The sequence below is a fragment of the Macrotis lagotis genome, chromosome 1 (genome assembly GCF_037893015.1).
Source record: "Macrotis lagotis isolate mMagLag1 chromosome 1, bilby.v1.9.chrom.fasta, whole genome shotgun sequence".
Classification (NCBI taxonomy): Eukaryota; Metazoa; Chordata; class Mammalia; order Peramelemorphia; family Peramelidae; genus Macrotis; species Macrotis lagotis.
Genome location: NC_133658.1, coordinates 859321639 through 859349597, shown reverse-complemented (window position 1 = coordinate 859349597; position 27959 = coordinate 859321639). Strand labels below are relative to the sequence as shown.

General features: G+C 43.5%; 2 protein-coding genes across 3 annotated transcripts in view; one reads left to right on the top strand and one right to left on the bottom strand.

The window, feature by feature from the left end:
* On the top strand, positions 1–27904 carry SERINC2 (serine incorporator 2). 2 transcript variants are annotated; one of them, XM_074217868.1, is made up of 10 exons: positions 1–39; positions 14664–14825; positions 15434–15621; positions 17730–17809; positions 18335–18472; positions 20834–21003; positions 21416–21506; positions 21676–21811; positions 22834–23043; positions 24422–27904. In XM_074217868.1, exons 2-10 carry the CDS (start codon positions 14790–14792, stop codon positions 24558–24560), a joined length of 1188 nt encoding a protein of 395 aa, XP_074073969.1. In that variant the 5' UTR covers positions 1–39; positions 14664–14789; the 3' UTR covers positions 24561–27904. The 2 variants fall into 2 exon arrangements, with proteins under 2 accessions (XP_074073969.1, XP_074073968.1); XM_074217867.1 differs by lacking the exon at positions 1–39 and adding an exon at positions 152–224.
* TRIM62 (tripartite motif containing 62) overlaps positions 24892–27959 on the bottom strand; it is a 91778-nt gene continuing 88710 nt past the window's right edge. Inside the window, exon 8 of the mRNA XM_074217866.1 lies at positions 24892–25117. The gene's annotated coding sequence lies outside the window, so the exon portion shown is untranslated. The remainder of the gene's footprint in view (positions 25118–27959) is intronic.

Here is a 27959-nt window from a genome sequence, read left to right as displayed (position 1 = left end):
GCGCCGGAGGCGGAGCCCACGTGCTGGGGGGGCGGCCAGGTGAGCTCGGGGGCCGGAGCGCGGGAGGGGCCCCGCGGGGCGCGCGGGGGCGGGGCGGGGCGGGAGGGCAGGTAGGGCGGCGGCGGGGCGGGGCGCGGCGGCGGCGGGGCGGCGGAGGAGAGCCGCGGCCAAGGCCAGCCGCAGCCATGGGCGCCTGCCTGGGGGTCTGCTCCGTGCTCAGCTGCGTGAGTGACTCGTCCCCCTGCCCGGCCGCCCCTCGCCCCCGCGCCGCTCCGGGCCCGGGCTCGGGCCCGGGCCCCGGATCCCTTCCGGCTGTCCCGCCGGGCCCGGGGCGCCTGGCTCCGGCTCCCCGGGCTCCGGCACCCCGGCTCCGGCTCCCCGGGCTCCGGCACCCCGGCTCCGGCTCCGGCTCCCCGGCTCCGGCTCCCCGGGCTCCGGCTCCCCGGGCTCCGGCTCCCCGGGCTCCGGCACCCCGGCTCCGGCTCCCCGGGCTCCGGCTCCCCGGGCTCCGGCTCCCCGGGCTCCGGCTCCCCGGGCTCCGGCACCCCGGCTCCGGCTCCCCGGGCTCCGGCTCCCCGGGCTCCGGCTCCCCGGGCTCCGGCTCGGGGCGCCGGGCTTGGGCGCGGCTCCTTGCTCGCCCTGGGGGCGCCCCTCGAGTGCCGGGGCGGAGACGGGGCGCTCTCCGGGGGCGCGGCCCTGAATGACACCCTGATACTTGGGTGGGGGGAGAAGTTGGACAGGGGCTGGGGGGAAGGGTGACTGTAAACCCGGCTCTCAGGTTACAAACAGGGAGGCTGGGGGGGGAAGAAGAGCCCTAGGGCGATCCGGAGGAGGGGGTCCAGGAGTGAGAGTGGGGGCGATCCGGGAGGAGGGGGTCCAGGAGTGAGATGGGGGGTGATCTGGGAGGAGGGGGTCCAGCAGTGAGAGTGGGGGCGATCCGGGAGGAGGGTTCCAGGAGTGAGATTGGGGGCGATCCGGAGGAGGGGGTCCAGGAGTGAGATGGGGGGCGATCTGGGAGGAAGGGGTCCAGCAATGAGATTTGGGTGATCTGGGAGGAGGGGGTCCAGCAGTGAGAGTGGGGGGGTGATCCTCTGGGAGGAGGGTCCTGGAGCAGGATGGAAGATTAACTTGTCATTCATAGAAAGTCCGAGCTGGAAGGGAGGGTTGAATCTCGAGGCCACACATATCCCCATTTTGTACAGTGAATGAGTGGTGTTGAGGGAGATCCTGGGGTTGGGACTAGAACAAGGAAACGGCAGAGCTTGAGGTACTTTAAGGAGTCCTCCATGGGGAAACCCAGGACGTGAATTCAATCCAGGCTGTGTTTTGATGAAACTTCCTAACCTCTTCCCAGCCTCAGTTTCTTTCTTTGTAAAACGAGGAGGTTGGACCAGATGATCTTAGGAGTGCCTTCCAGCTTTGACTCTTTGATCTGAATCTATGCCTTTGGGGGTATGGGAGTGGAGTTTTGGTGTGGGAAACAGTGAAGATTGGAGCCTGCCCAGAACCAGCCATCAAACCTAATGAAGTCCCATTCTGGCATCAGTGGGCCGCCCTTCCCCCTTTCACCATTCCTCTCAACCTCAGCAACCAGACTGAGACCTAGAGGAAACCTGGCCCCTGAGTCACTGGACAATGAAGCCAAACAGCCAGACTGCTGGCTCTGAGACAGTCAGAGGGCCACTAGGACCTCAAACTAGGTACTTGGGACAAGGATTGGCCTTGTAAGGATCTATTGCTATTGTGTTAGGGTCAAAACTTTCTGTGGGGTGGGGGAGGGGAATGCAGGGCTAACCTTGGGGCCCAGTTTTTAAAGAAAGTTTCATCATGCCTAGAAATGAGGGGCTCAACTTGTGGAAAGCCAAGGGGGACCATTCATTCACATCCAGTCGGGGTTGGCTTTGGCTCCAAGCCAAGCTTCTTGGAAAATGTGTGTCTGGGAAAAAAACAGCCCCTGTATTTCAGCTTTTTGCAGAGTGAAATAAATCCCCCTCTTGTTAGCCCCAGGCCCAGAGGGCAAGGCTGTTCCTGAATTTCTTTCCCTTCCCAGCCGGGCCTCATTAAGTCTTTCTGGAGTTTATTCTTTCCAAGTCCAACCCACCCTTTCCTTTCCACAAAGAAGAGGGCTCTGGGTGTTCTTCCTCTTGAAAGGAAATTGGGGGGGTTGGGGAGAATTTTTCCTCTGTCTTTCCCCGCTCAGTCTCATCTCCTCTATCCCATAGTTGGGGGTGGAGGAGGAGGAGGAGTCTGGGTCCCCAGCTACATGTCCATTTTCTAGGGGTTGTGAAAAGGCTGAGAATGGGCTGGTCCCTGACTGGCCAGGGTGTGTAAGACCTTTGTTTCCTGGGGTGGGAGAAATAATACTCTAAAGGTGGTGGTGATTGGAAGGAGAGGGGTAGAAGGAGGGTGTGTGTGTATGTGTGTATATATGCAGAAATCTGGTGAATCATAGAGGGTTGGCTCAGGAGAGTGGAAATATTTGCTGTAGGAATGACTGTTAAAATTGTGAGGCGGGATTTTGTTTTCTTTTTCCCCTCACCTTTTAGTGCTTCCCTTTCACCTCCTATTCAGCGACTTTATTCCAAAGCACAAATCTCTGATGGTGGAATCTTCCTTTTGCTAGTCCTCACACACACAAATTTTCCATCTTCTAATTCCCATGATGCTTTCGTATAGGCTGCCCCTCATCCCTGGAATACACTTCAACCTCACCTCCGTTTAAGTGAAAGCCTTCCTGGTTCCTCCTTTTTCTCCTCCTTAGGTGATGAAGTAGATAGAACACTGGCCTTGAAGTCAGGAGGACCAGATTTGAAATCCAACCTCAGACACTTGACTCATACTAGCTGTGTGACCTTGGGCAACTCATTGCACTCTGCCTCTCATCCAGGTCATCTCCAGTCCTCCTGTTCCTTATCTGACCACTGGACCCAGTTGGCTCTGGAGGAGAAAGTGAGACTGGTGATAACATAGCCTCCCCTCACACAAATCCAGTTCATGTACTTATCATGTTATCACCCCCCCCCATATGATGGTCTTTGAAAATGAAGGACAAACATTTTTACCTCCCCTTCCCCTTTTTCCTTTTTCTCTCTTCCCCTCCCCCATCTCCCTCTTCCTAAAGTCTCTTGGATTTATTTTCCATAAACTCATGTTTATGGAGATTGTAAGCTCTTTGAGCACAGAAATCCCCTAGAACATAACATACTGCCAGGTTTTTATGATTTTAATTTAATTTAATAAATGTGTTTTGGTTCTTGTGTCTGACACAAATCTGGGATCACAGCCATATTGACTTTTCAAAGCTTATTGTCCTTTAACTTATATACTCTTTAGGATCCTGCCGTTAGAGTCATTATGAGAAAGCTAAGATAGCCCTGGCCGATTTGATCATTTTTTTTTTTTTGGCAAGGCAAAGGGGGTTAAGTGGCTTGCCCAAGGCCACACAGCTAGGTAATTATTAAGTGTTTGAGACCGGATTTGAACCCAGGTACTCCTGACTCTAGGTGCTTTATCCACTGCACCACCTAGCTGCCCTGATTTGATCATATCTTAAAGAGTCTAGCATCTCCCTGTAGTCAACCTTCCCTTGGGACTCAGTTTCTGACTTTCCAACCTTTCTTACTCACTGATCCCATCTTTAACCTCCTGACCTGCAGGGAACATTGTTTGTGCCAAGAACCATTTGGATATTTATATCATCATTCTTGGGCTCTATTTGATCAAACATTTAACTAATTCACCCCTAAAAAGTTTAGATTTATTGAATTTCAAGTTCCACCTGCCTTGGCAACATCAGACCAATGCCAATAGGTTCCCCACCCCTGTTCTTGAGTTTTGTAACCTGCTTAGTTCCCAAAACTTAGAGATCTGCCAACCTCTTTTTCTAATTATACCTTACCATTTCTGCCACCCATATCCAAACTGGATATCCTATTCGGTAATCTGTTTCCTTTTTGTCCCACTGGGCCCATCCTCCAGGTAGAAAGGCTGAATTTGTCAGTTTATTTACAAAGGAAGAAATAATTCATTATAAATTCAGAAGGAACATACAAGAGACAGGTGATAAAGTGTGGATGAAGGAAAAATACTTAGTCAAACACGGAGTAATTATTAAATGTACTGGGTCTAGAAAGAGGAAAACCTGAATTTAAAACCTATCTGACACTTCTAGCTCTGTGACCCTGGGTTTAACTTCTGTCTGCCTCAGTTTTCTTATTTATAACATGGGCAATAGTTCCTACCTCCCTAGCTTTTCATTTGGTAATTTCTGTAAAGAGCTTTTATAGCCTTAAAGTACTAGTAAATGCTATGCTGTAGCAACAGTTATTTATTCTGTTCTTGGAACCCCTTTTTAAAATTTTTTTTGCAAGGCAATAGGGTTAAGTGTCTTGCCCAAGGCCACTCAGCTAGGTAATTATTAAATGTCTTAGGGCAGATCTGATTCCAGGGCCAATGCTCTATCCACTGAACCACCTAGCTGTCCCCCTCCCCCAACCCCTTTTAAATGTTAGGATTACAAAAGCAAAAGTGAAAACCTCTAGGCACTTATTTTCTAAAGAGTGTTAGAAGGAATTGTTGCTTCAGTCTGACTGTTTGTGATCCCATTTGCTATTTTCTTAGCTGAGTTACTGGAGTGATTTGCCATTTCCTGCTCCAATTCATTTTACAAATAGGGAAATTGAGACAAAGGAACTGGTGACTTGCCCAGGGTCACATAGCTTAGTAATTCTCTGACTGGATTTGAATTCACAAAGATGAGTCTTCCTGATTTCCATCCAGGTACTCTATCCACTGCAGCACTTCATATTTCCCCACTATGCTTCCATGTATATGATGCACCTTAAACTTTAGGGCCTGAAATTTGAAAAAATGTATTCTATAAAGTTATTGAACTCAAGTTTTATTTATCACAAAATTCATAAAACTCATCACTGCTCATCAAAAGTCCCATCCCATTAGCTTGTCCTCATCTGTGTTTGATGACGAATCGATGTCTTAGGAGAGGCTCTGACTGCTCTCCTGCCTGTGCTCTGGGGTTGACAAGTACTCCCTGGGCAAGTCTGATCCATTCCGTGTCATGAACCTGATGCACCAATTGTTTCCTCCTTGTAAATCAGTAACATCTTTTTCATCAGCAATTCTGGCTTCCTGCTGAACCATTTTTGTGGACACAGGAATTCCAATTGCCCTTTGTTCTTCAATTCAGATCTTCAATTCCCTCTTGAAATCAGGTCATTTTACTGCCTTGCCTCTCCTGACCTTCTACTGGGGTGTTTTCAGTAGGGTTTCTTCTTCCTGGATCCAGTCTCAGATTGTTTTCTCAGTTGGAGGAGGATCAAACTGACATTCAGCAGCATGATTTCTGTTCCCTTTTGCAACTTTGATCACTTGGGGTTTTTTAGGTTTTTTATTTTTGCAAGGCAAATGGGGCTAAGTGGCTTGCCCAAGGCCACACAGCTAGGTAATTATTAGGTGTCTGAGACCAGATTTGAACTCAGGTACTCCTGACTCCAGGACCGGTGCTTTATCCACTGCACTGCCTAGCGCCTCCAACTTTGATCATTTTGAACTTGAATTCAGCACTGGACAAAAATTTTTTCTGAGCCATTTTTTCTGGGCAGAACATGACAAAACATAGTCTAATATACTGTTGACAAGTGTGAAACAATGAGTGCAAAGACAACAAATGTGGAAAAAGCAGGGAATGCAAGTAAAAAAAACCCCTACAACCACTGTATAAGACGGTCCCAGTTTTTAGACCCCAACTTTTTCAAAAAAGGGTTTGTCTTATACATGGGGAACTACAGTAGTTAGCTAGTGGGCTATATACAATTATAGAAATACCAACAAGATGTATATGGAAGAGATATAAGATAACCTGGGGAGAGGGGGTACTAGTGGCCAGGGGGTACCAGGAAAACCCTCCTGCAGGAGATGGTGGCATTTGATCTGAGCTGAATCTTGGAGCGTTTCCTGCATGGGGGATGAGAGAGGGAGTGGGGGGGAAAGGCAGGAAAACAGGCAACCAGTAACTTAACATTTTTCTCCATCATTTTCTTAAATCTAGACAAGTAATCATAAATCAACCCCTGATTTGAAGCATTTGCTGATTTCTGATATATAATTGTTCATTGTGAACACTGAACAGTTCACTTAACAGTTGGAGCTGGTTTCAATACAACCTTCTTATCTCTACCCCAATTTGAGGACTGAGAGTTCTGGGTCAAACTGCATTCTGAAAGCTATGGTTTTTTTGTAACTACTCCTGAAGACATACTGTATTATACCCTTAAGTGTTATAGTCCTATGACTAATTCTCTTAATTTCCCCTTCCAAGGGAAAGACAAGACAAAGTCATAAAAATGGATGAACAAATAGAGACTTCCTATCATTTTAAGAATAAAAAATTTATGACACCGCGCAAGAAAGATCAAATGACAAACCCAGAATGAAGGATGAGCTGAATCTAATAAGAAAAAATTTAATTGTGACAAATATAAAGTCCTATGTTTGTTTTTTAAAAAATCCATTGCACAAATACAAGATTGAGGGAGATATGGCTAAACCCTTTATATAAAGGACCTGGGGTTTTAGTGAACCACAGTCTTAATAGGATTCCACAATAACAGTGCAGTCAAGGAAAAGACCCCTGAACTGATAGGACTTTGGTTTTTATAGGGGAGGTTGTAGGATCATAACTAGAAGTACCTGAAAGCTAAAAAGGAATATTAGAGGTCATCTATCCCAAATCTCTCTCTTTTTTGTTTTTTTCTTATGTATTTTCTAATTACATGCAAAGATAGTTTTCAACATTCATCTTTTTGCAAGCTTTTGAGTTACACATTTTTCCACCACCTCCCTTTCTACCTCCTCCCCATGGCAGCAAACAATCTGAGATAGGTTGTTCATGTAAAATCATATTTAATATATTTCTATATTAATCAGTCTGTGAAAGGAGGAATACTAAGGGGGAAAAACATGAGAAAGAAAGAAAAAAAAACAGGTGAACATAGTGTGCTTTCTTCTGCATTCAGAGTCATATCATGACTCTCAAGATTATCTTTGATCACTGAACTACTGAGAAGAATTGCAGGAATCATAGTTGATCATTTCCCAAAGTTGCTGATTGTGTGTATGATGTTTCCTCGTTCTGCTCACTTCACTCAGTAAGTCTTTCCAAGCTTCCAAATCTCATTTCACAGTTGGGAAACTAAGCAGAGAGTACATGATAGTATCATAACTTTAGATGGCTCACAGACAAGAAATTTGAGGTCTAAAAGGTTAATTGTCTTACCCCATGGTCACCTAGGCAGTCAGCCTTAGAAGTACAATTTGAAACCAGACTCTTTTTGGCCCCAGACCTCAGATAATTGAGAGAGCCATAAGATCCTATATTTAGAAGTAGGAGGAACCTTAAAGGACCTCTTGTCCAGAGAGAGTGAGCAACTTACCTAAAATCACACAGGAAATAAATGGTAGTCACTTACTATAACAAGGCAGAGCCTCATTAGAAATGACATTAAATTTAGGGGGCAGCTAGGTGGCACAATGGATAGAGCACCGGCCCTGGAATCAGGAGAACCTGAGTTCAAATCCTGCCTCAGACACTTAATAATTACCTAGCTGTGTGACCTTGGGCAAGCCACTTAACCCCATTTGCCTTGCAAAAACAAACAAAAAAAAAGAAATGAAATTGAATTTGAAGAGGATTTTAAATGACCTAGAGTTGCTGAAATATAGGAGCTGATATTTGTGTTTCAATTCAGAGTTGAATTGGAAATCTGTATTTATTTTTTTTAGTTGTTTTTTTTTTTTTTTTTTGCAAGGCAATGCCACACAGCTAGGTAATTTTTAAGTGTCTGAGGCCGGATTTGAATGCAGGTACACCTGACTCCAGGGCCGGTGCTCTATCCACTGTGACACCTGGCCGCCCCTATAATGCCACCTAGCTGCCCCTGGAAATCTGTATTTTTAACAATAATTCAGCTTTATTCAATGAACATTAAGCACATGGGGGATGGAGAGTTGATAGTTTACATAGTCTCTGCCCTCAAGGAGCTTACATTCTTCTTGGAGATAAAATATGTATTACAAAACCTTAGAGTTGAAGGACATCACAGAGATCAGGCACGCTTTGGTGAGAATTCATCCTCTCAGTGAAAATATGTTTTGTATGACTTCACATGTATAATGGGTAATATATTTCTTGCTTTTGTAATGGGAGGGGAGAAGTGGAAGAGAAGGAGAATTTGGAACTGAAAATAAAAATTAAATTTTCAAAAAAGAGAACCCAAACTATGATATACCCAAGTGATTATCCAGAATTTTTTGGAGGACCTCTTGTGGAGGGGAACCCCATCCTCCTGTGTCAGCCCGTGCCACTTTGGGATCTCTCCAGTGGGCTAGGAAGTTTTTCTTGTCATCAAGACTAAATTTCTGTGTTTGTGTTTTCTAGTTCAGCCTTCTGCAGTCAAACTGAACAAATCTAACACTTCTTCCATGTAACAGCCTTCTATAAATGTAAAGACTGCTGTTACACCCCTTTCTCTCTAGGCTAAACAGATCCAGTTATTTGAACTCAATCTCACTATTTAAAAGGCCCTGCCTGTAGTTAGGAGTAGTTGAGATCAGATAGAATAAATATGTAGTAGACCCAGTCTGTGAGGCTGTGTTGCCTCCAGTGAAGCTCTTTGGTCTTAATCTAATCTCTAGTCCCTCCTCCCCTCCTGGCTCCCCTTTTTTCCCACCTGTTTTGATACTTTAAATTAGCCAGTTCAGCTATATTCTATTCCCTACTGTTCACTTATCCCCAGTCCTCTCGGCATTCATAACTTTCATAACATTCATAGTCCCTGTCCTGTGTTATCCCCACTGTCTATTTTCTCCACTCCTATTCTTGAGTGGCATTGGAAGGAACCCTTCCACCCAATGCACCAACCGGTTTCACTGCTTATTTATGTCTAATCTCAGATGTCAAAGCAGCTGGGGGTGGGGTGGGGGGACACCCACAGTCAAGAAAGACCTGAGTTCAAACCTAGCTTCAGACACGTACTAGTTATGTGTCCCTGAGCAGATCACTTCGCCCTGTTTGCCTTATTTGCCAAAAGATCTGGAGAAGGAAATGATAAACGAAAACCTCACACCAGGTCAAGAAGAGTTAGATATGACTGAAATGGCTCCATAGCTGCAACCTCAGCTACAGCTTCATTGTGTCATGGTGCTCTTCTTTATTCTTCCTCTTCAGTTCTCTCCCTCTCTCTCTTGGGCAAGGCAGTAGTGACTTGCCCAAGGTCACACAAATAAATATTAAGTGTTTGAGACCAATTTGAACTGAGGTCCTTCTGACTGCAGGGCTGGTGCTCTGTCCACTGCATCAACTAGCTGCCTTTCCTCTTCAGTTCTCTCTTTTTTTTTTTTTGCAAGGCAATGGGGTTAAGTGACTTGCCCAGGGTAATACAGATAGGCAATTATTAAGTGTCTGAAGCCAGATTGGAACTCAGGTACTTCTGACTCCAGGATCAGTGCTCTATCTACTGCATCACCTAGCTACCCCTCCTCTTCAATTTTCAATGGTTGTTATCCTTTGTTCTTTTTTTTGGGGGGGGGGTTTGCAAGGCAAATGGGGTTAAGTGGCTTGCCCAAGGCCACACAGCTAGGTAATTATTAAGTGTCTGAGACTGGATTTGAACCCAGGTACTCCTGACTCTAAGGCCAGTGCTTTATCCACTACGACACCTAGCCACCCCTCCTTTGTTCTTTTTTATTTTTTTTTTGCAAGGCAAAAGTGGCTTGCCCAAGGCCAGACAGCTAGGTAATTATTAAGTGTCTGAGGCTGGAATTGAACTCAGGTACTCCTAACTCCAGGGCTGGTGCTCTATCCACTGCCGACATCTATGCATTGTTCTTGAAGAGGACCAAAATGATGTTGCTATGTTGGGGTCAAGGTATGATGTGTCCAACTGTGACTGATCAGACCATTAGGAGCTCAGAAGGCTCTATCACAGGTTTGACACAAATAGTCCATGTGAACATTTGGGGTGGAGATGTCTCTAAATTTGTGCATCTCACATTTCTTTTAAGCTAGTGCAATTCTGATTTACTTATAGAGAATAGTACATTCTCTGATGAGGACCATACCATGTTGGATGGTCCTGTGCCATTTGTCTCCCTTGTTCAATTGATTCTAAAGTCCTTCAGAACCATAGGTGTGAATGAATGAATGAGTGGATGAAGGGATGAATCAATGAGAAAACCCAAGAAACAGGAGATGATCTCCAAAATCTCTTCCAGTGCTGACATTTTAAGAGATGACTGCTTCAGGATGATTAGGCTCATTAAGAAGTTTGTTTATTAGAATTTGTGTGAGTATAGAGATAAGCTGGTCATAGAGTCAAGAAAATCTTGTCTCTTGATGCATAGTTGCTGGGTGACCCTGGGCAAATAAATCACTGTCTAATACTCTAGGCGACTTTTTTTTTTTTTTTTTTTTTTTTTTTTTTAGATTTTGCAAGGCAATGGGGTTAAGTGTCTTGCCCAAGGCCACACAGCTAGGTAATTATTAAGTGTCTAAGGTCGGATTTGAACCCAGGTACTCCTGACTCCAGGCCGGTGCTCTATCCACTGTGTCACCTAGCTGCCCCTCTAGGAAACTTTTAAGGCCAATTTGCCAATCAGTTGTCAGTCTGCCTTGGACAAATTTTCTTCATGGGGACTTCTCTGCACCAGTGATATCAGAGCTCAAATAAAAGTGAAGGCCATTAAACCAGATCTACTAGCTGTATTTTGACCTAGAAAACCTCAAGTTTCCTTTTTGTGTGTTCTATTGTATTTGTATTTATTTTTGTTAAATATTTCATAATTACAGTGTAATCACATCACAGGTCTGGTCTGAAAAATAAATACACTAAAGTTTAATCAATTTTATTTAACTCCAAGAAGCAGGCACATAGAGACAGGGGAAAGAAAAAGAGGATGCTTCTCAGGGAAAGTAAAGGTCATTGGCCTTTCTCCCACTTGTGTCCAGTCAGAGCAGGCACCACCTGCTTACCTCAGTCAGATGGCATTTCTGGGCCAAAGATAACAGGACTAGGACTTCTTCCCAGATTCTGTACCTAAGCCAAGCCCTTCCCCTTCTGGGAAACCTTGTCTTGGTTTTGCTGAGGGCCTGATTTAGCGTCTCTGATCACATGCTAGGGTGGAAGGAGCACTGGATTCAGGACTTGAGAGCTTGGATCCCTCCCTAGTTCCTTATGTGACTTTGGCCATACAGTCTCAGTTGGAAGGTAACTCAGAGATCCCCTTTCTTGATTTATTGATTTCTTCTATTTTTAGATTAACAGTCATTTCTGGAAACAACCTTCTTCTGATCCTAGAGGCAGCTTTGTAGCTCAGTGAATAGAATATCAGACTTGGAATCAGAAAGAACTGATTTCAAATCTTACCTTAGAGACTTTCTAGCTGTATGAGCCTGGGGCAAGTCACTAAAAACTTCCCCCAGCCTCAGTTTCCTTATCTGCAAAGTGAGTATAATCATAGCAGCTGCTGTGAAGTTCAAATGCTTTGCAGATCTTAAGTTAATAATAACCCTCAGTGAATCCTTTTTAAATTAGAAAAATCACTTAATACTATGACTTTCTCTGACAACATATGCGCTGTTCTGCTTCAGTAATCCCCCATCTCTTTGTCACAACAAAAAGGAGATATTTTGTTATTTGTTCTCCATCTTTCCATTTACAGCAATGTAATAATATCTGCTTACACTACTCTATGTCATTTTCTATATCAACTTTTCCTTTAATCACCTCTCCTCTCTTAGTTCCCAAATTATTGCTCCCTTTTTAAAAAGCTTAATAGTATTTCATTCTTTCCGATTAAACGTAGTGATAGTTTTTGACTTTTTTTTCCAACATTCTTTTTTTTTTAAATTTAAGGCAGTGGGGTTAAGTGACTTGTCCACAGTCACACAACTAGGCAATTATTAAGTGTCTGAGGCCAAATTTGATTCAGGTCTTCTTGATTCCAGGGCCAGTGCTTTATCCACCATGCCACCTAACTGCCCCCAACATTCTTAAATAATATTTTATTTTTCCCCTTCCCTATCTCTTATCCCATTCCCTCCCTGAGATGCTAAGAAATTTGATGTGTTGCACATAAACATTCATTTTTGTAAAATTTTGAGTTCCAAATTTTTCTCTTGTCTATCCCTTCCCCAAACAATTTCATATAGGTTATTCATACACATTCATGTTCATTTTATTTCCATATTAGCTATGTTATAAAGGGGGAAAAAAAGAAAAATTAAGAAAGTGAAAAGAGAATGCTTTGACTCCAATTAGATTCCATATTTTTTTCCTCTGAATGTGGAGATATAATTTTCTATTACAAGTCTTTTAGAATTGTCTTTGATCATGATATTACAGAGAAGAGCCAAGTCTATCATAATTGATCATCTCACTATATTGCTGTTAATGTGTACAATGTTCTCCTAGTTCTGCCCACTTCACTTAGCATCAGTTCATGTAAATCTTTCCTTTTTGGAAATCTGCCTACTCATCATTTCTTATAGTACTCCATCACTTTCTTATTGGACAGCTTGTTCAGTCATTCCCTAGCTGATGGCATCCCCTCAGTTTCCATTTCTTTGCCACTACAAAAAGAACTTATAAATATTTTTGTACATATGGATCCTTTTTTTTATGATCTGTTTAGAATATAGACTCAATATTGGTATTCCTGGATCAAAGGATATGCACAGTTCTATAACCCTTTGGGCATAGTTCCATTTGCTCTCCAAAATGGTTGCATCAGTTTACAACTCCATCAACAGTGCATTAGTGTCCCAGTTTTCACATTACTTTTATTGAATTCCCAACCTGGCTTCTTGCTTGCCCCCTAGATCCTCTTGACTTTCCTCTTCCTGCCCCACTCAGGCACTTCTGTGTTTACCCATGACTCTGTCCTTGGCCCTACCTTTCTTCTTTCCAGAGACAACTGGTGGTACAGTGGACATGAAGTCAGTTTGAGTCTCATAACAACCCTATGAAGTGCTATGATTTTTCCCATTTTATAAAGGAGGGGAAACTGAGGTTCAGAGGAACTAAGTGATTTGACCAGTTCACATGGTTTCTATCCATGTAGGTGAAATTAGAATCTAGGTTTTCTTGATTCAAGTTCAGGGCTCTTTTCTTTGACCAAAATTTTTACAAGAGCAGTCAGGGTTAGAGAGTTTAAAGAACAAAGAACAAAATTTTGTCCTAAAATCAAAAGAACAAGACAATGGGCAGCTCCATAGAGTCTCCTGTGGATGCACGGAAACCCAGGAACCAATTCAGATGTTAACACTAGAAGGACTGGGCAGGCCAGTTAATACCTCTACTTCATTTGTCTCATGGATTTTAAAAAATGCATTGTGAGAAAAATGTATTGTATCAATTGTCAAAGCTTGATTGTTGGAGGTATTAAAATTCTGTCTTTCTGGTGTGAAATGGGCAAGGTGGAAATACAAGCCAGTAAATGTGACTAAATGCACAAGATTGTGAAGTTCGCATTAGAATGGTCTCATGAAACTGATACTGAGATGAGCAGAACCAGAAAAACACTGTATACCCTGTCAGCAACATGGGAGTGATGATCAACCTTGATGGACTTGCTCGTTCCATCAGTGCAAAAACCAGGGACAATTTGGGGCTGTCTGCAATGGAGAATACCATCTGTATCCAGAGAAAGAATTGTGGAGTTTGAACAAATTTCAAGGACTATTCCCTTTAATTTAGGAAAAAAAAAACAAAAACCTGATATCTTATTGTCTGATCTTGTTATCTCTTATACTTTTTGTTTCTTAAGGATGTTAATTCTCTCTCATCACACTCAATTTGGATCAATGTACAACATGGAAACAAAGACTGACAGATTGCTTTCCGTGGCAGGTGTGGGGATAAGATTGGGAGAAAAGTTTAAAACTCAAATAAAATCTTAAAAAAAAAAAAGAATGGTCTCATGAGACCCAAAGTCCTGAAGGCACTAGGGCTGCCGAGGAGAGCCACGGACAGTACCAGTCAACATTAATTTATTAATTGCCTACTAGGTATCAGAAATTTTGCTAAATACTGGGGATACAAAGTAGGACAAACAAAATCAATCCAACGTCTGTCCAGGAAGTCGCAATGAAAGACTTAGCTCTGTTGGGGATAAGGACCCAAAACACTGTTTGGGTCTTTGGGTAATGATAATGGGTGACAGAAAGTAGAAATATATACAACTTTATTTTGCCTCTCGTTTTCTCTAAGTCCTGCCCCATTCACTTCCCCCGCCCTCCCATGGGGGGGGGAAATTCCAAGCTTCTTTGAGAAGCTTGTTGAGGTGGGGGGGGTCACTTGTATTTTGGGGGAGGTTTCCCCAAGCTAGAGAAGATGCCACAGAGCAGTAGATGAAACATGTTCCTTCCCTCAGTAGGAAGGTGGGGAGAAGCTACTACAGCTGAAATATGTTATTTGTAGCTAGAGAAGTTAAAGAGTATTGGTTTGGTTCCCTTTTTTTCCCTTGTTTCTAAGGAGGGTTCAGTTGGGAGGTGGTATATTGGGAAGTAGTTGTAGTAGAGAAACAAAAGCTAGGAGCAAAATAAAAGTAAGTAAATAATGAGTATCTGTGTACCCCTCTCCTTTCAGGCATCCTGTCTCTGTGGCTCGGCCCCCTGCATCTTGTGTGGCTGCTGCCCCTCCAGCCGCAATTCCACCATTAGCCGCATCGCCTTCACACTCTTACTGTTCCTAGGAGTCCTGGTGGCCATCGTTATGCTCAGCCCTGGAGTGGAGAGCCACCTCTATGAGGTCAGTATGGGGAGGGCAGTGGATGGAATGGGCTATCTTGAAGAAAGATGGTAAAACTGGAGGGATCCTGAGCAGTTCAGGCAGGGAGCTGGGAAGCCTTCTGTTGGCACCCCCCTTTTAGGGAAAAATAGGGGTTCTTTCTCCCCTTTTTGTGGTCCTCTACTAAAGGAGGTGTCTGTGGGATGGGGAAGGGAGGAGAGGAAGTTGGAGAGACTTCTGGGGTGTGAGAAAGTACAAGTTGAGTATTGGGCTCTGCTGAAACAGGATGAGATTTCACAAAACCTTGGGAATGTTAGAAGGGGAAGAGAGGAACTTGAAGGAATATTTCAGGAAGAGTGCAGCTGTGGGCCCTGATGATGGGCTAATCTGCTCGGTGAACATGGGGAATCCCAGCTGTTCTGGGCCAAGAGGGGCTTGGATGGGTAGAGAAGGATCAGCTCTATCCCAAGAATTTATGGATGGAAGGGGGCCATTCCACCTGTTATGAGACAGTGAGGATGGGAAGCAGGTGGTCCCCTCTCCCCACCTCCCCCCTTGAGAACTTGCCAAGGAGCCAGGGCTGAGCCAGGAGAAAGGGGAACCCTCACTGCCTTCCCTTGTCCCCACAGCTGCCCTGGGTATGTGAGGGGGCCCCTGCCACCTTGGGCATGCAGGGCCATGTGGACTGTGGAGCCCTGCTAGGCCATCGAGCTGTCTACCGCATGTGCTTTGCCTTGGCTGCTTTCTTCTTTCTCTTCACTCTACTGATGATGTGCGTGAAGACCAGCAAGGACCCCCGAGCTGCCATCCAGAATGGGTAAGAAGCCACCCCCCCACCCCTGCCCACCAGTAATGATAGTCAATAGATCCCTGTTGTCTGCTGAGGATTGCCCTAATCACTAGAGTCATAGACAAAGAATGAAACAGCCTCTAGTCTCAAGGAGCTAATATTGCCTCCATGACTAAATTGAGACAAAATTCACATATGGTTGTTTTAGTGGGAGACATCCTTGCTAGCATCAGGGGAAGGCATTTGAAAAGCTTGATGGCGAAGGAAGCTGTAGAGCTAAACTTCAGAGGGCTTCCAAGAGGCTGCAGTGAAGAGGGAGAGCATTCCAGGGATAGGGGAGATCAGTATCCAAGGCATCAAGACAGAAAATGAAGTATCCTGTACAAGGAATAACTAAAATAGGGCAGCTAGAGCACCTGCCCTGCAGCCAGGAGGACCTGAGTTCAAATTTGGCCACAGTCACTTACTAGCTTGTGACCCTGGGCAAGTCACTTAACCCTGACTGCCTCTGAAAAAAGAAAGAACTCAAAGCCTAGTGTTATTGGACTACAGGGTGTTTGTAGGGGTGCCAATATGTGCAACAAAGCCAGAAAGGAAAGTTGGAGAGCAACTGGGGGTTATTAAGTAGGGGGAGTGACATGGCCAGACCTTTACTTTAGGAAAATCGCTTTGCTAGCTGTGTGGAGAATTGATGATGAGGGAGACTGGAGCAGGGAGAGGAAATCAAAGAATGGCAATGGTAGTATGATACAATGGGAGGTATGTGTCTAAAGGAAAGAACACTGGCTCCAAAGTCAAAAGACTGGGGTTCCAATCCCACCGTTGATGTTTAGTTCATGAGTTTCCTTGACCTCACTAAAATGAGGGAATTGCCTTTTAAGGTTCCTTTTGTAGATCAAGATGTATGATCTAGTGCTGAGATCCTGAACTAAGAATGTCACTGAATAGAGTTTTTCCTTCAACCCTGAGCTCACAATTGATTGTTGGGACAAAATATCTATCATCATCAACTAACCAAGGTCTCACCTTCTACCCCTCTACTCTGGTCATTCATTCATTTAACAAATAATATCTGATTGCCCATAGATAACCATATCCAATTATTTTCCATATTGGAAAAGAGAAAAGTAAAGGGAGGAAGAAAATTTGCCACCAAAAATTTTATAAAGTGAAAAAAAACTTAAGTGATGACCAATAGAGGGGCTTGCCTACAGTACAGGTAGGGGAAAGGAAGGGAGAGGACGGGAATGAGTTAAGTACCTTGTTCAAACAATCTGTTCTCAATCAAGAAAGGAGATCCTTCCCCAGGGATGAGGATAGGCTACATTAAACAATGAGACCAGTCAGCCAGCCTCTCCTGAAACTGAGTGAGGCACTTTTTTCCAAGCCTGTTTTCCAGAGAAGGTGTCTGAGGCACCAAGGAATCCCATGATCAGCCTCCCTCTGGTCTTTTTCACTTTTCTTGCTGCTACCTCCACCACCCCATCCTATACTTTGCTGCTGATTTTTTGAATCCAAATGTGAGAATTTACTTTTATTCCTAGTTTCATCAAAGCAATCCACCCATTGCTTTAACCTATTGATAGTTTGGGATCTTTATTCCTTCCCCATGCTAGCCAGCCCTCTTTTTTTTAATCTTTGGATTTAACAAATATGCCATTTTTTGTCTTCATCCAAATGATTTCTAAACTCATAAAAGAGAATAGGGCCAAAGACAGATCTTTGAGGTCCTACAATGGCAACCTCCCCCCTTGGTTGGCATTTATCCAAGAATTATCCCTCCTTTGTCTAGACATTCAATCAGCTCTGATTCTACTTAATAAGATCATCCACCCACCATTTTTTCATCTTATGTACAAAGATAACATGAAAGTCTGGATACTAGGTTTCTTTCTTCTTTTTAGGTTTTTACAAGGCAAATGGGGTAAAGTGGCTTGCCAAGGCCACACAGCTAGGTAATTAAGTGTCTGAGGCCAGATTTGAACTCAGGTACTCCTGACTCCAGGGCCAGTGCTCTATCCACTGTGCTACCTAGGCACCCCTACTGTAAATATTTCTGTACAAAAGCCACACCTCATCAGGTTTCTTACTGAGAATTAGTCCCAGTAAGCTGACATGTTCTCTTGCTTCCCCAGGTTTTGGTTTTTTAAGATCCTGATTCTTCTAGGTATCACTGTGGGTGCCTTCTATATCCCTGATGGCTCCTTCACCAATGGTAGGTGGCAGGAGGTGACAAATCCAGTTCTGCTGCCTGTCAGTCACCTTTTTATTTGTCTTCTGTACTCTCTTTTCCTCCTTACCTCCCTGATGGTGAATGTCAAAGAGATATGACCCCTGAATAACAGTTTGAGGATTGCTTGCCTAATCTGACCCATATCCACTTAACCCATCCCAGACCTCTCAACTGCTGCACTCTGGGCTAGTGGTGATACTCCAGAGACCCAAGGGTCTTCTGAGTGTGGCACTATACCGAAATCATGAACCAGCCAACTCAGCTGGGGTAGAGGATACACAATATCTTCATATAACATGGTGTGCCTGTCTGAGACTGTGTGTGTGTGTGTGTGTGTGTGTGTGTGTGTGTGTGTGATTTGTGTGTGTATGTGAGAGAGAGAGACTGACTGAATGTATGTATGTATGTGGGATGGGACTAAGTCAGGATTTCTAGTGGAAGTTTGGGGGAGATCTGAGCCAGGACCACTGGGTCCTCACTCTTACTTCTTTTTTCCCCAAATCCCAGTCTGGTTCTACTTTGGTGTGGTTGGCTCCTTTTTCTTCATCCTCATTCAGCTCATCCTGCTCGTTGACTTTGCACATTCTTGGAACCAGAGCTGGCTATGGAAGGCCGAAGAGCGGGACTCACGGTGCTGGTATGCAGGTTGGTGGTCATCACTTCCCTCTCTCCCACCTTGATATTCCACTGGGACACCAGATGCAAAGGGTTTTCCATTCATGTATGTGTTCATGTGTAACACACACACACACACACACACACACACACACAGAGTGTCCCTTACCTAGGAAGTTGATAGGACTTGAAACTAGGTCTCCTGATTGCAAGTACATTGAGGGCTGCCAGTTCTTTCAAAAATAATAGAAATAGATCTTTTTCATTTTTCTCATAATTCTTTTGCTCTCCAAAAGAATCACAGGATTTTATATTAGAGTCAGAAGAAATCTTAGGGATCAGTGGTTCTTTTTTTTTTCCTTGGGGGAAAGCACACTTGCCCAAGGTCACATAGTTGTTTTTTTAAGTAAACAATATTTTGTTTTTTCTATTTACATCTAAGGATAGTTTTCAACATTCATTTTTATAAGATTTTTCAGTTCCAGATTTCCCCCATCCCCCCCCAAGCAATGTGATGAGGGTTATACATGTATATTTCCATCTTAGTCATGTGAAAGAAGAAACAAAGGAAGGGGGAAAAAACTCATTAAAAAAAAACAAACAAAAAAGATAGTCTGCTTTGATCTGCATTCAGACTCCATAATTCTTTCTCTGGATATGGACAGCATTCTCCATCTTGAGTCTTGGAATTGTCTTGTGCCATTGAATAGCTGAGAAGAACTAAGTCCATCATAGTTGATAATCACACAGTCACACGATGTTGTTGTTACTGTGTATGATGTTCTCCTGGTTCTGCTCACTTCACTCAGCATCCATTCATGCCAAGTCTTTCCAGGTTTTTCTGAAATCTGCTTGCTTGTCGTGATTTATCAAACAATAGTATTCTATTATATTCATATACCACAATTTATTCAGCCATTCCCCTATTAATGGGAATCCCCTCAAATTCCAATTCTTTGCCACCACAAAAAGAACCACTCTAAATATTTTTTGGGTTTTTTTTGGCAAGGCAGTGGAGTTAAGTGACTTGCCCAAGGTCACACAGCTAGGTAATTATTAAGTGCCTGAGTTCAGATTTGAACTCAAGTCCTCCTGACTCCAGGGCTGGTGCTCTATCCACTGTGCTACCTAGGCACCCCTACTGTAAATATTTCTGTACAAAAGCCACACCTCACTTACCTATACTATTGCTTTCCCTTTCTTATGATCTCTTTGAGATACAATGGTATTGCTAGATCAAAAGGTAGGCACAATTTCATTGCCCTTTGGACATGGTTCCAAATTGCTCTCTAGAATGGTTGGATCAGTTTACAACATTCTCATGACTAATAAATATTAGAGATACAATTTGAACTTAACTCTTCTAAACTTGAGTCAGTCATGTCCCATGCTGTCTCAATAAAAATTATTAGCCATTATTATATTTTATTTATATTTTTATTATATTTATTATAGTTTTCTTTATTAAATATTATCCATTTACTTTTTTTTTAGAGGCAATCAGTGTTAAGCCCAGGGTCAGTGTCTGAGGATTTAAATTCTGCCCCTTAGGTTTGGGGAGACCTGAGTTTGAATCCTTCAGATACTTCCTAGCTCTATGTCTATGGGAAAATCCCTTAACCTTTTTCTACCTCAGTTTCCTTGCCTGGAAAATGGAGGTAACAATAGTGTCTGCCTCACAGGATTGTTGTGAGGATCAAGTAAGATAACATTTGTAAAGTGCTTTGAAAATCTTACAAATGTTAACATCATCATCATCATCATCATTATTATTATTATTATTATTACTTGTCAAAACAATGATGAATTATAGAAATAAATAGTTTAGGGAAGTGAGGTGGGGCTTTTGAGATTATCTCTCTCCCAAATAAAGAAAAAGTAGGAAATTTTAAAATAGAAGAGAGGATATTAAGACTGTTTTCATGCCAAGAGACATAAGCATTCCTAATTTAGTATCTAATATTTCAAAGTAGAAAATGTCACACAATATACTAAAATCCTGCTACAGAGAAAATGCCTGTTGACATCCTATGGAGCAGACCTTAGGAAGTGTTCAGTAGCTTCCACACCCTGATGTTACAGATGAGAAAACTGAGGCACAGAAAATGGAAGGGCCAACATGAAGCAGCCTGTTGGGATGGAAAGACCAGCAGCTTTGGAGTCAGGAGCTTGGTTCAACCTCTAGTTGAGCCACCACTGGCCCTGGGCAAGTCCACTCTGTCACCTCTGACCCTCAGAGTCCTTCTCTAGGAAATGAAGGGCCAGCCTTAGAAGACTGTTAAGTCTTCTCTGAGATATAAAGTCCTTGCCTCAGTTGGAGGCAGGGTCAAGGCTGGACCCCTGGTCTTTCAGCTCCTGATCTAAACTTTCTTTTGCCTTGCCCCTTTCCAGCCCTCTTCTTCTTTACCTTCCTCTTCTATGGAATTGCTCTCACCGCCATCGCCCTCATGTACACCTATTATACCCATTCGGGAGCCTGTTATGAAGGCAAGGTCTTCATCAGCCTCAACCTCGTCTTCTGTATCTGTGCCTCCATTGTGGCTGTTCTCCCCAAGGTCCAGGTGAGCTCCGCTTGACCCCTTCTGTGATCTGGGGTGAGGAGAGGTCTTAGAACAAAGAATGTGAGAGCTAGCAAGGATCTAATAGGTATGAAAGTGAAAAGACCCTAAGAACATGGAATAGAATGTCAGAAGCAAGAGGAGCCTAGAACACAGGATGTCAGAGCTAGGAGGGCCCTTAGTACATGAACTGGCAGAACTAGGAGGGGTCTTAGAACATTCACTGGCAGAGCTGGGAGGGTTCTTAGAACATGGGCTGGCAGAGCTGGGAGCAGTCTTAGAACATGGGCTGGCAGAGCTGGGAGGGGTCTTAGAACATGGGCTGGCAGAGCTAGCTAAATTTAAATCATATCTGTATATTGGGATTTGGGAAGCCTTCATGATGAGAGTCCCCGTAATGGTTGTTGCTTAACAGGAAGCCCAGCCGAATTCTGGTCTGCTCCAGGCCTCTGTCATCACTGCCTACACCATGTTTATCACCTGGTTAGCTCTGTCCAACATCCCTGGTGAGTAAAGGAACTTCTCCTGCCCCCCCTTCCCCTCCCCCAGATGACAGAAAGCCATGGTGAGGTGGGACACACTCAATATAAAAGCTTGGTACAAGCATCATTGCCCCTTATACTGGCTTCCCTTCTCCACTTCCAGAATTCAAATAACCAGCCCTTTTCTCCTCAGACCAGAAATGCAACCCTAACCTCCCAGTAATCAACACAACTAGCTGGGATTCTTCCAATGTCTACACTACACAGTGGTGGGATGCACCCAGCATTGTTGGCCTGATCATCTTCATCCTCTGCACCATCTTCATCAGGTAGGGTTTCTGGACTCTGGTCACCCTGTCCTAAAAGGATCTGCCCTCCCCAAACACTGAGTTTATATGGCATGACCCTTAATCCTAAGGGTCATGCCATTAATTTTAAACTGTAATAAACTTAGCCTGCACTAAGATTTTTGGGATATTCTAACATTCATATATCATGATATTCGTTTTATTATTCTTGAGTCTTTTCAGTTGTATCTGACTCTTCACAACCCATTTGGGATTTTTCTTGGCAAAGATACTATAATGATTTGCCATTTCCTTCTGGGGCAAACAGGGTGAAGGGACTTGTCCAGGGTCAAACAGTTAGTTAGGGTCTGAGGCTAGATTCAAACTCAAGAAGAGTCTTCTTGATTCCAAACCCAGAGCCCTTTTCTTATATAGTGTAGTCATCCTTTGGGAAATCAAGTAGATGAAGTATAGGGATAGAGACTGAACCTGTGATTTCATTGACTTGGGAATCTCTCAGGGAAGAGCTTTTCCTTTTGGTATGTTGGCATTTTCTCTGCACTCAGAGGCTCAGTGACTTGTCCCAGGTAATCCAGCAAATACCCAGGTATTCCAGCTCTTAACCATCTTTCCACAATAAACACAGCCGTGATGGTGTGATGCAAGAACAGAGGCTCATACTGAAAATTTGACCATTGACTCTTGTGAGATGTTTCTAGTTGCCTCCAAAACATCCCTGATTCTTTACACCCGTAGAACATTTCACTTGTCTTTTTAGCCCTTTTCTTTGTAATTTGTAATAGCCATTCTATTCCAGAGGAATTCAGAAGGATTTTTTTTTCTATTATATCCTGAGGATTTATTTCCAAGGATGTGTTATAGCATCAAAGGACATGGTTGGCCACCCATAATTCCTATAGTAAGTGCACCGGGGGTCCTTGCTACCCTTGTTCTTATCTTCCCCTCTGCTCAGGGAAGGATGCTCAGAAGGAAATTGATGTCTGGTCAAGGTTTCATCTTCAAGGCTATATGTCTCAACCTATTCCTCTCTGCCTCCTCTGCAGCATCCGCTCTTCTGACAACAAGCAAGTGAACAGTTTGATGCAGACAGAGGAGTGCCCATCGACAGTGGAGAGCCAGCAACAACAGCAGGTGGTTGAAGGCCGCGCCTATGACAATGAGCAGGATGGAGTCTCCTACAGCTACTCCTTCTTCCATTTCTGCCTCTTCCTAGCCTCTCTTTACATCATGATGACACTGACCAATTGGTACAGGTGAGTGCTTCCCTGAAAGCCAATGTCTGACTCTGCCATCTGCCTATCCCACCTGGGGCGGTAGAGAAAGGAGAGCCCTCCCCCTCGTCCAGCTCAGAGAACATCATATCCTAGATCAAATATATCCACCTCATGGCCCTCAAAGCCTATACTTTATTACAGTATTTCATGTTGTTATTATACTCATTTGTAATATGAATTACCTTGTTGTCATAAATAAATACTAAATTCTCTATGTGGCCTAGAAGAACTAAAAGGTTAGACACCCATGCCCTAGATAGTAGTCAGAGGAATAACAATAGTCCACATCTCTACAATGCCTTAAGTTTTGCAAAGCATTACACATGAATCATCTGATTTGATCCTTAAAACAATGCTATGAAGTTGGTGCTGTTTTTATCTCCAATTTAAAAGAGAAAGCAATGGCAGACTGAGGTTAAATGACTTGCCCAGATTTCACATACAGCTTTTCAATGTCTGGGACAGGATTTGAACTCAGATCTTCCTAATTCTAGTCCAGCCCCACCTCCACTATGGTTCCTGGCAGGGTAACCATGGTGGAAGATGGTTTCCACAGCCTTAGGCTCCTAGACTCGATGGTATCCAGCCTAGGCTGAGAGGGCAGAGCAAAGGCTAATGGGAAAAAGACCAAGGTATTCATCCAGGGTTGTGAGGGTCAAAATAAATGAGATAATATTTGTAAAGGTCTTTACAAACCTTAAAAGTGTTCTAAAAATGGAAGGTGGGTATTAAACTGCACTAAAACCTTGGGAAGGGGGGCAACTAGGTGACACAGTGAATAGAATACTGGCCCTGGAGTCCGGAGTACCTGAGTTCAAATCAGCCTCAGACATTTAATAATTACCTAGCTGTGTGACCTTGGGCAAGTCACTTAACCCCATTGCCTTGCAAAAAACTAAAAAAAAAAGGAAACTAAGACTTGGGAGGCCATTAGTCTGGTGAGGGGAGGGAGACACACACACTATGTCCATTTGCCAGTTCTGATACTTTTGACCCCTGTTCTCCATCCCATGCTCCTCCCTTCTTTTCTTTTTCTGGGCACTCTTTTAGAAACACTTCCTTTTGATGGGTATAAAGCGTGGTACCTCAAGTTGGTTTGAATTTATATTTTTTTTGCATTTGAAGGGTCTGGCAACTTTGAGGAAAAGATTTTTCAGCTCTGTCCATGATTTTAATTTTTCTATAGTCTCTCCCTCCTCTGGGTTACATCTTTGGACTCCCATTTTTCACTCTCAGAACTCTACCAGGTGCTGCAATCCACAATCTCTATTCCTTTTTTAAGAGGGGCCTAATGGGTAGGGGTTAGGATTTAAGATTCAAGGGTTCAAAAATTAAAATTTGTGCTCAATTTTTCCAGACCAGATGATGTCACCAGGAAGATGGTCAGCACCTGGACTGCAGTCTGGGTGAAGATCTGTGCCAGCTGGGCAGGGCTGTTCCTCTACCTCTGGACCCTGGTTGCCCCACTCCTCTTGCCCAACCGAGACTTCAGCTGAGACCAGTCTGGGTCCCCAGCACCACAGCTGCTTGACCAAAGATGCCTTGTTGCCAAGGGACAGATGATGTCAGTCCCTTTTCTAGTCCAGCTCCCACAATACTCTCCTGCTCCTCACCTTCTCTAGACCTTCTGTGATGGAACTACTCATACTCCCCTTCTCCCCACTCTTCCCTAAATCCAGAGTGGAAGGAGGGAGGCATCCAGAAGGCTAGAGGTCATTGGACTAGATGACCTTTCAACTGTAACCCCCTTGTGAATGAGCCTGTGAGCATCCCTATCTATGGTTGAGGTTGTAACTCTGTTCCTTTCTTCTTGGTGCCTTTGGGGTTTGGATGGAATTTGGAGGGGCCACTACCTGGAGCTTTCTCCTCCCCCCAGCCTCCAAACCTCTAACTCTTACCTATATCCCTTGATTATAAAGCTTTCAACTTTACTCAGTATAGAGGTCCCCTCGGAGTGAGGGGTCTTCTTGCCCAACAGGGAGGTCCAGAGAGGTCCAATCTTGTTTTCCATCTCATATTCCTCTCTTCCTCTTCTCCATTCCTGGGTTCTGGTCTTTTAGAAAAATAACACAATAATAAATATCCATTGGATTTGCCTTATTGAGCTTCCTGCCTCTGCCCATCTCCTTAGACTTCTGAGCTTGTGCCTTTTGTGTCCGATGGGGCCATGAGTAATTGGGTCCTCAGCTCTCTGCCTGGTTCATTTCCCAACTAGCCTAAAGCCTTGGGGAACCAGAGCTGCCCTATCAAGCTCTTCCCTGATGAAAGGGAAGTAGAGGCCCTCAGCTTCTTGAGGATAACTATGAATGAGATTCAACCCTAATAATCAGGGATTCCTGGTCCTGGATCAATCCTTCCATGCGCCTGGGTGGCCTGCTAAACTTCAAAGGACTAGTCTTGGAATGGGGCACACTATCCTCAAACATCTCTGCGCTATTCTTTCCTAGGATTTTCAGCGTGGGAAGCAATTTTTTTTCAATCAAACATAGCTTCTATTCCAATTCCTGCGTTAGACACTCTATCATAAAGAGAAAGAAGAGCTCTGAATGAGAAAATAGCTAAATGACACTTGTAGGTAGTCAAGGGCCTCCAGGGAGATCAAGAAAGGAACCCTCACTGATGGGGACCCATAGGTGCAATGGGAAAAAAGTTATACCCTTTTGAAACAATCTGCAAGAGGATTCTGGGCTAGCTCTTTCAGTGGGTCATCTCCATTTGGGACTTCAGTTTTATCTTCAGTAAGGCAGACCTAAGCCAGCATCTAGTCTTCTTGAGAAGAGATGTATTCAGAAATTTAATAAGTAACTCTGTTAAATTCCATTGTTGCTTAGGCCTTTACAAAATCATCCTTAATTTTCTGTGTGATCTTGAGCAAGTCACTTCTCCCTGGACCTGTTTACTCACCTTCTAATATGGGAATAATACTATCTCACAGGACAATTGTGATCTTCAAATATGATATAATCCACATGGAGGCTCTCAGGAAACTAAAGTACTGTATAAACAGGAATTAGTTTTTAATAAAATGACTGAGGGTACCTACCTTAGGGTCCTTGCAAGACACTGTCCAATATACAATATCAACCCTTAAGGATTTGACAGTTCAGTTGAGAAAAAGCTTACCATATACTTTGTGTATTGAATTAAACATTAAGCTTACATTCCACTGGAAGGAAGCAATATGTACACAGAGAGGTAAATATGGTGTAACTTCAGTTGAGATTGGGTTCTGATATCTGGGAAGAGGGTGAAGTAGCAGAAAGATCCTACTGTAGGAGATAGTTGCTGAACTATGTAGGTGAATATTCGGTGGCAGAGTGTTTTGTGTGGTAGAGTGGAAGGGAGGCAGGATCATCTATTGGAAAACAGCCTAGGTTTGGAGTCTGTAAATAGGTTTGAATTTTACCTCATCTACTTCCTGTGGGCTCCTACATGAGCCTCTCTTTGGACATTGGACTTATTGACTCTACATTTGGTTTTATCAACACATTCTTGTGCCTGGTTTTTCGGAGCAGAGTTCTCACTGAGCTCTTTTAATATGCTGAGCCACACTTCCTCACATGTAAAATGAGAGCATTATGATCAATATAGGACCATAATAAGTGTTTTAATTGTTTTCATTCATAGAATCAATTGAGCTCAAAAGCTTGTTTATCCTCCTTGTAGAGGACCTTGACTCCAGGAAGGTGATACCATGACTTGCAAGTGATTTGGATTTAAGGGAGGAAGGACTGTTGGTTATGGCTCATTCTCCTTTGCTATATCATCAGCAATGATCTTCCCTCCCAGGATTCAGTCCTAGCCCCATTTTCTTCTCTATTCTCTTGGTAATCTCATCAGTTGCTGTGGATTCACCTGTCATTTCTATGATTAGATAATTTCCAGACCTTTATATCCAGCCCTTGTCTTCCAAGGTCCAGCCCAACATCAACTGTCTAAGAGACATTTCTCAGTGGAGGCTCTGTAGATATCACAAACTACCTGTCCCAAACTACTCATTACCTTTCCCCTAAAATTCTACTCGTCCAAATTAACTAAAATAACCATTTAACTATCTTTGTAGAAGTTTCTGCCATCCCTTCAGTCTCAACTAAAGAATTATCCTTTATTTTTCACTCTCCCTTACCCCACATATCCAAATAGTTGCCAATTTTTGATGCATCTCCACAACATCTCACATCTATCCCCTCCTCTGTATGCTCATAGTCATGACTTTACTTCAAGTCCTCATCCCACCCCCTTCCCAACTCCCTGGGCTATTGCCCTATCCTCCTGTTTGGTTTTCTTCCCTCTAGAGTTTCCATTCCCTTTTCAGTTATCAAAATGATATCCCTAAAGCTCAGGTCTAACCATGTTATTCCTCTGCTCAAGAAGCTCCAATGGCTCCCAGTTCTTTCTAAGCCAGAATTCAAACTTTTCAGTCCTTAGAGTCTCTCAGAGTCAGGGTTCTAGATTTATTACATATTACTCTTCACATTCACTTTGCTCCATTCAAACTTGCCTATTAGCTGTTCCTTATACGTGAAGTTACATTTATGATCTCAGTACCTTTGTAAAGGTCATTCTCCATAGCTGGAATAGATCTCCTCACCTCCCCCTGATAGGATTCCATACTTCCCTCAAGGCCCCATCATGAGGGAAGCCCGCCTTCATCCTGCCAATTGTTTTGGATCCTCCCCCTCTACCATTAAGTTTTAATTTACTTAGTATTTTTTTTATTTATGTATCCATTCATATTGTTTCTTCAACAGATTGTAAGCTCATTGAGGGCAGGTACTGGGGGAATTTTTTTTTAACCTCAAAATTTAGCACAGTGCCTGGCATTTAGTAAACAACTAATAAATGCTTGTTGAATGAATAAATATGAGTCCATTATCCTTTCTAGGCCTCAGTTT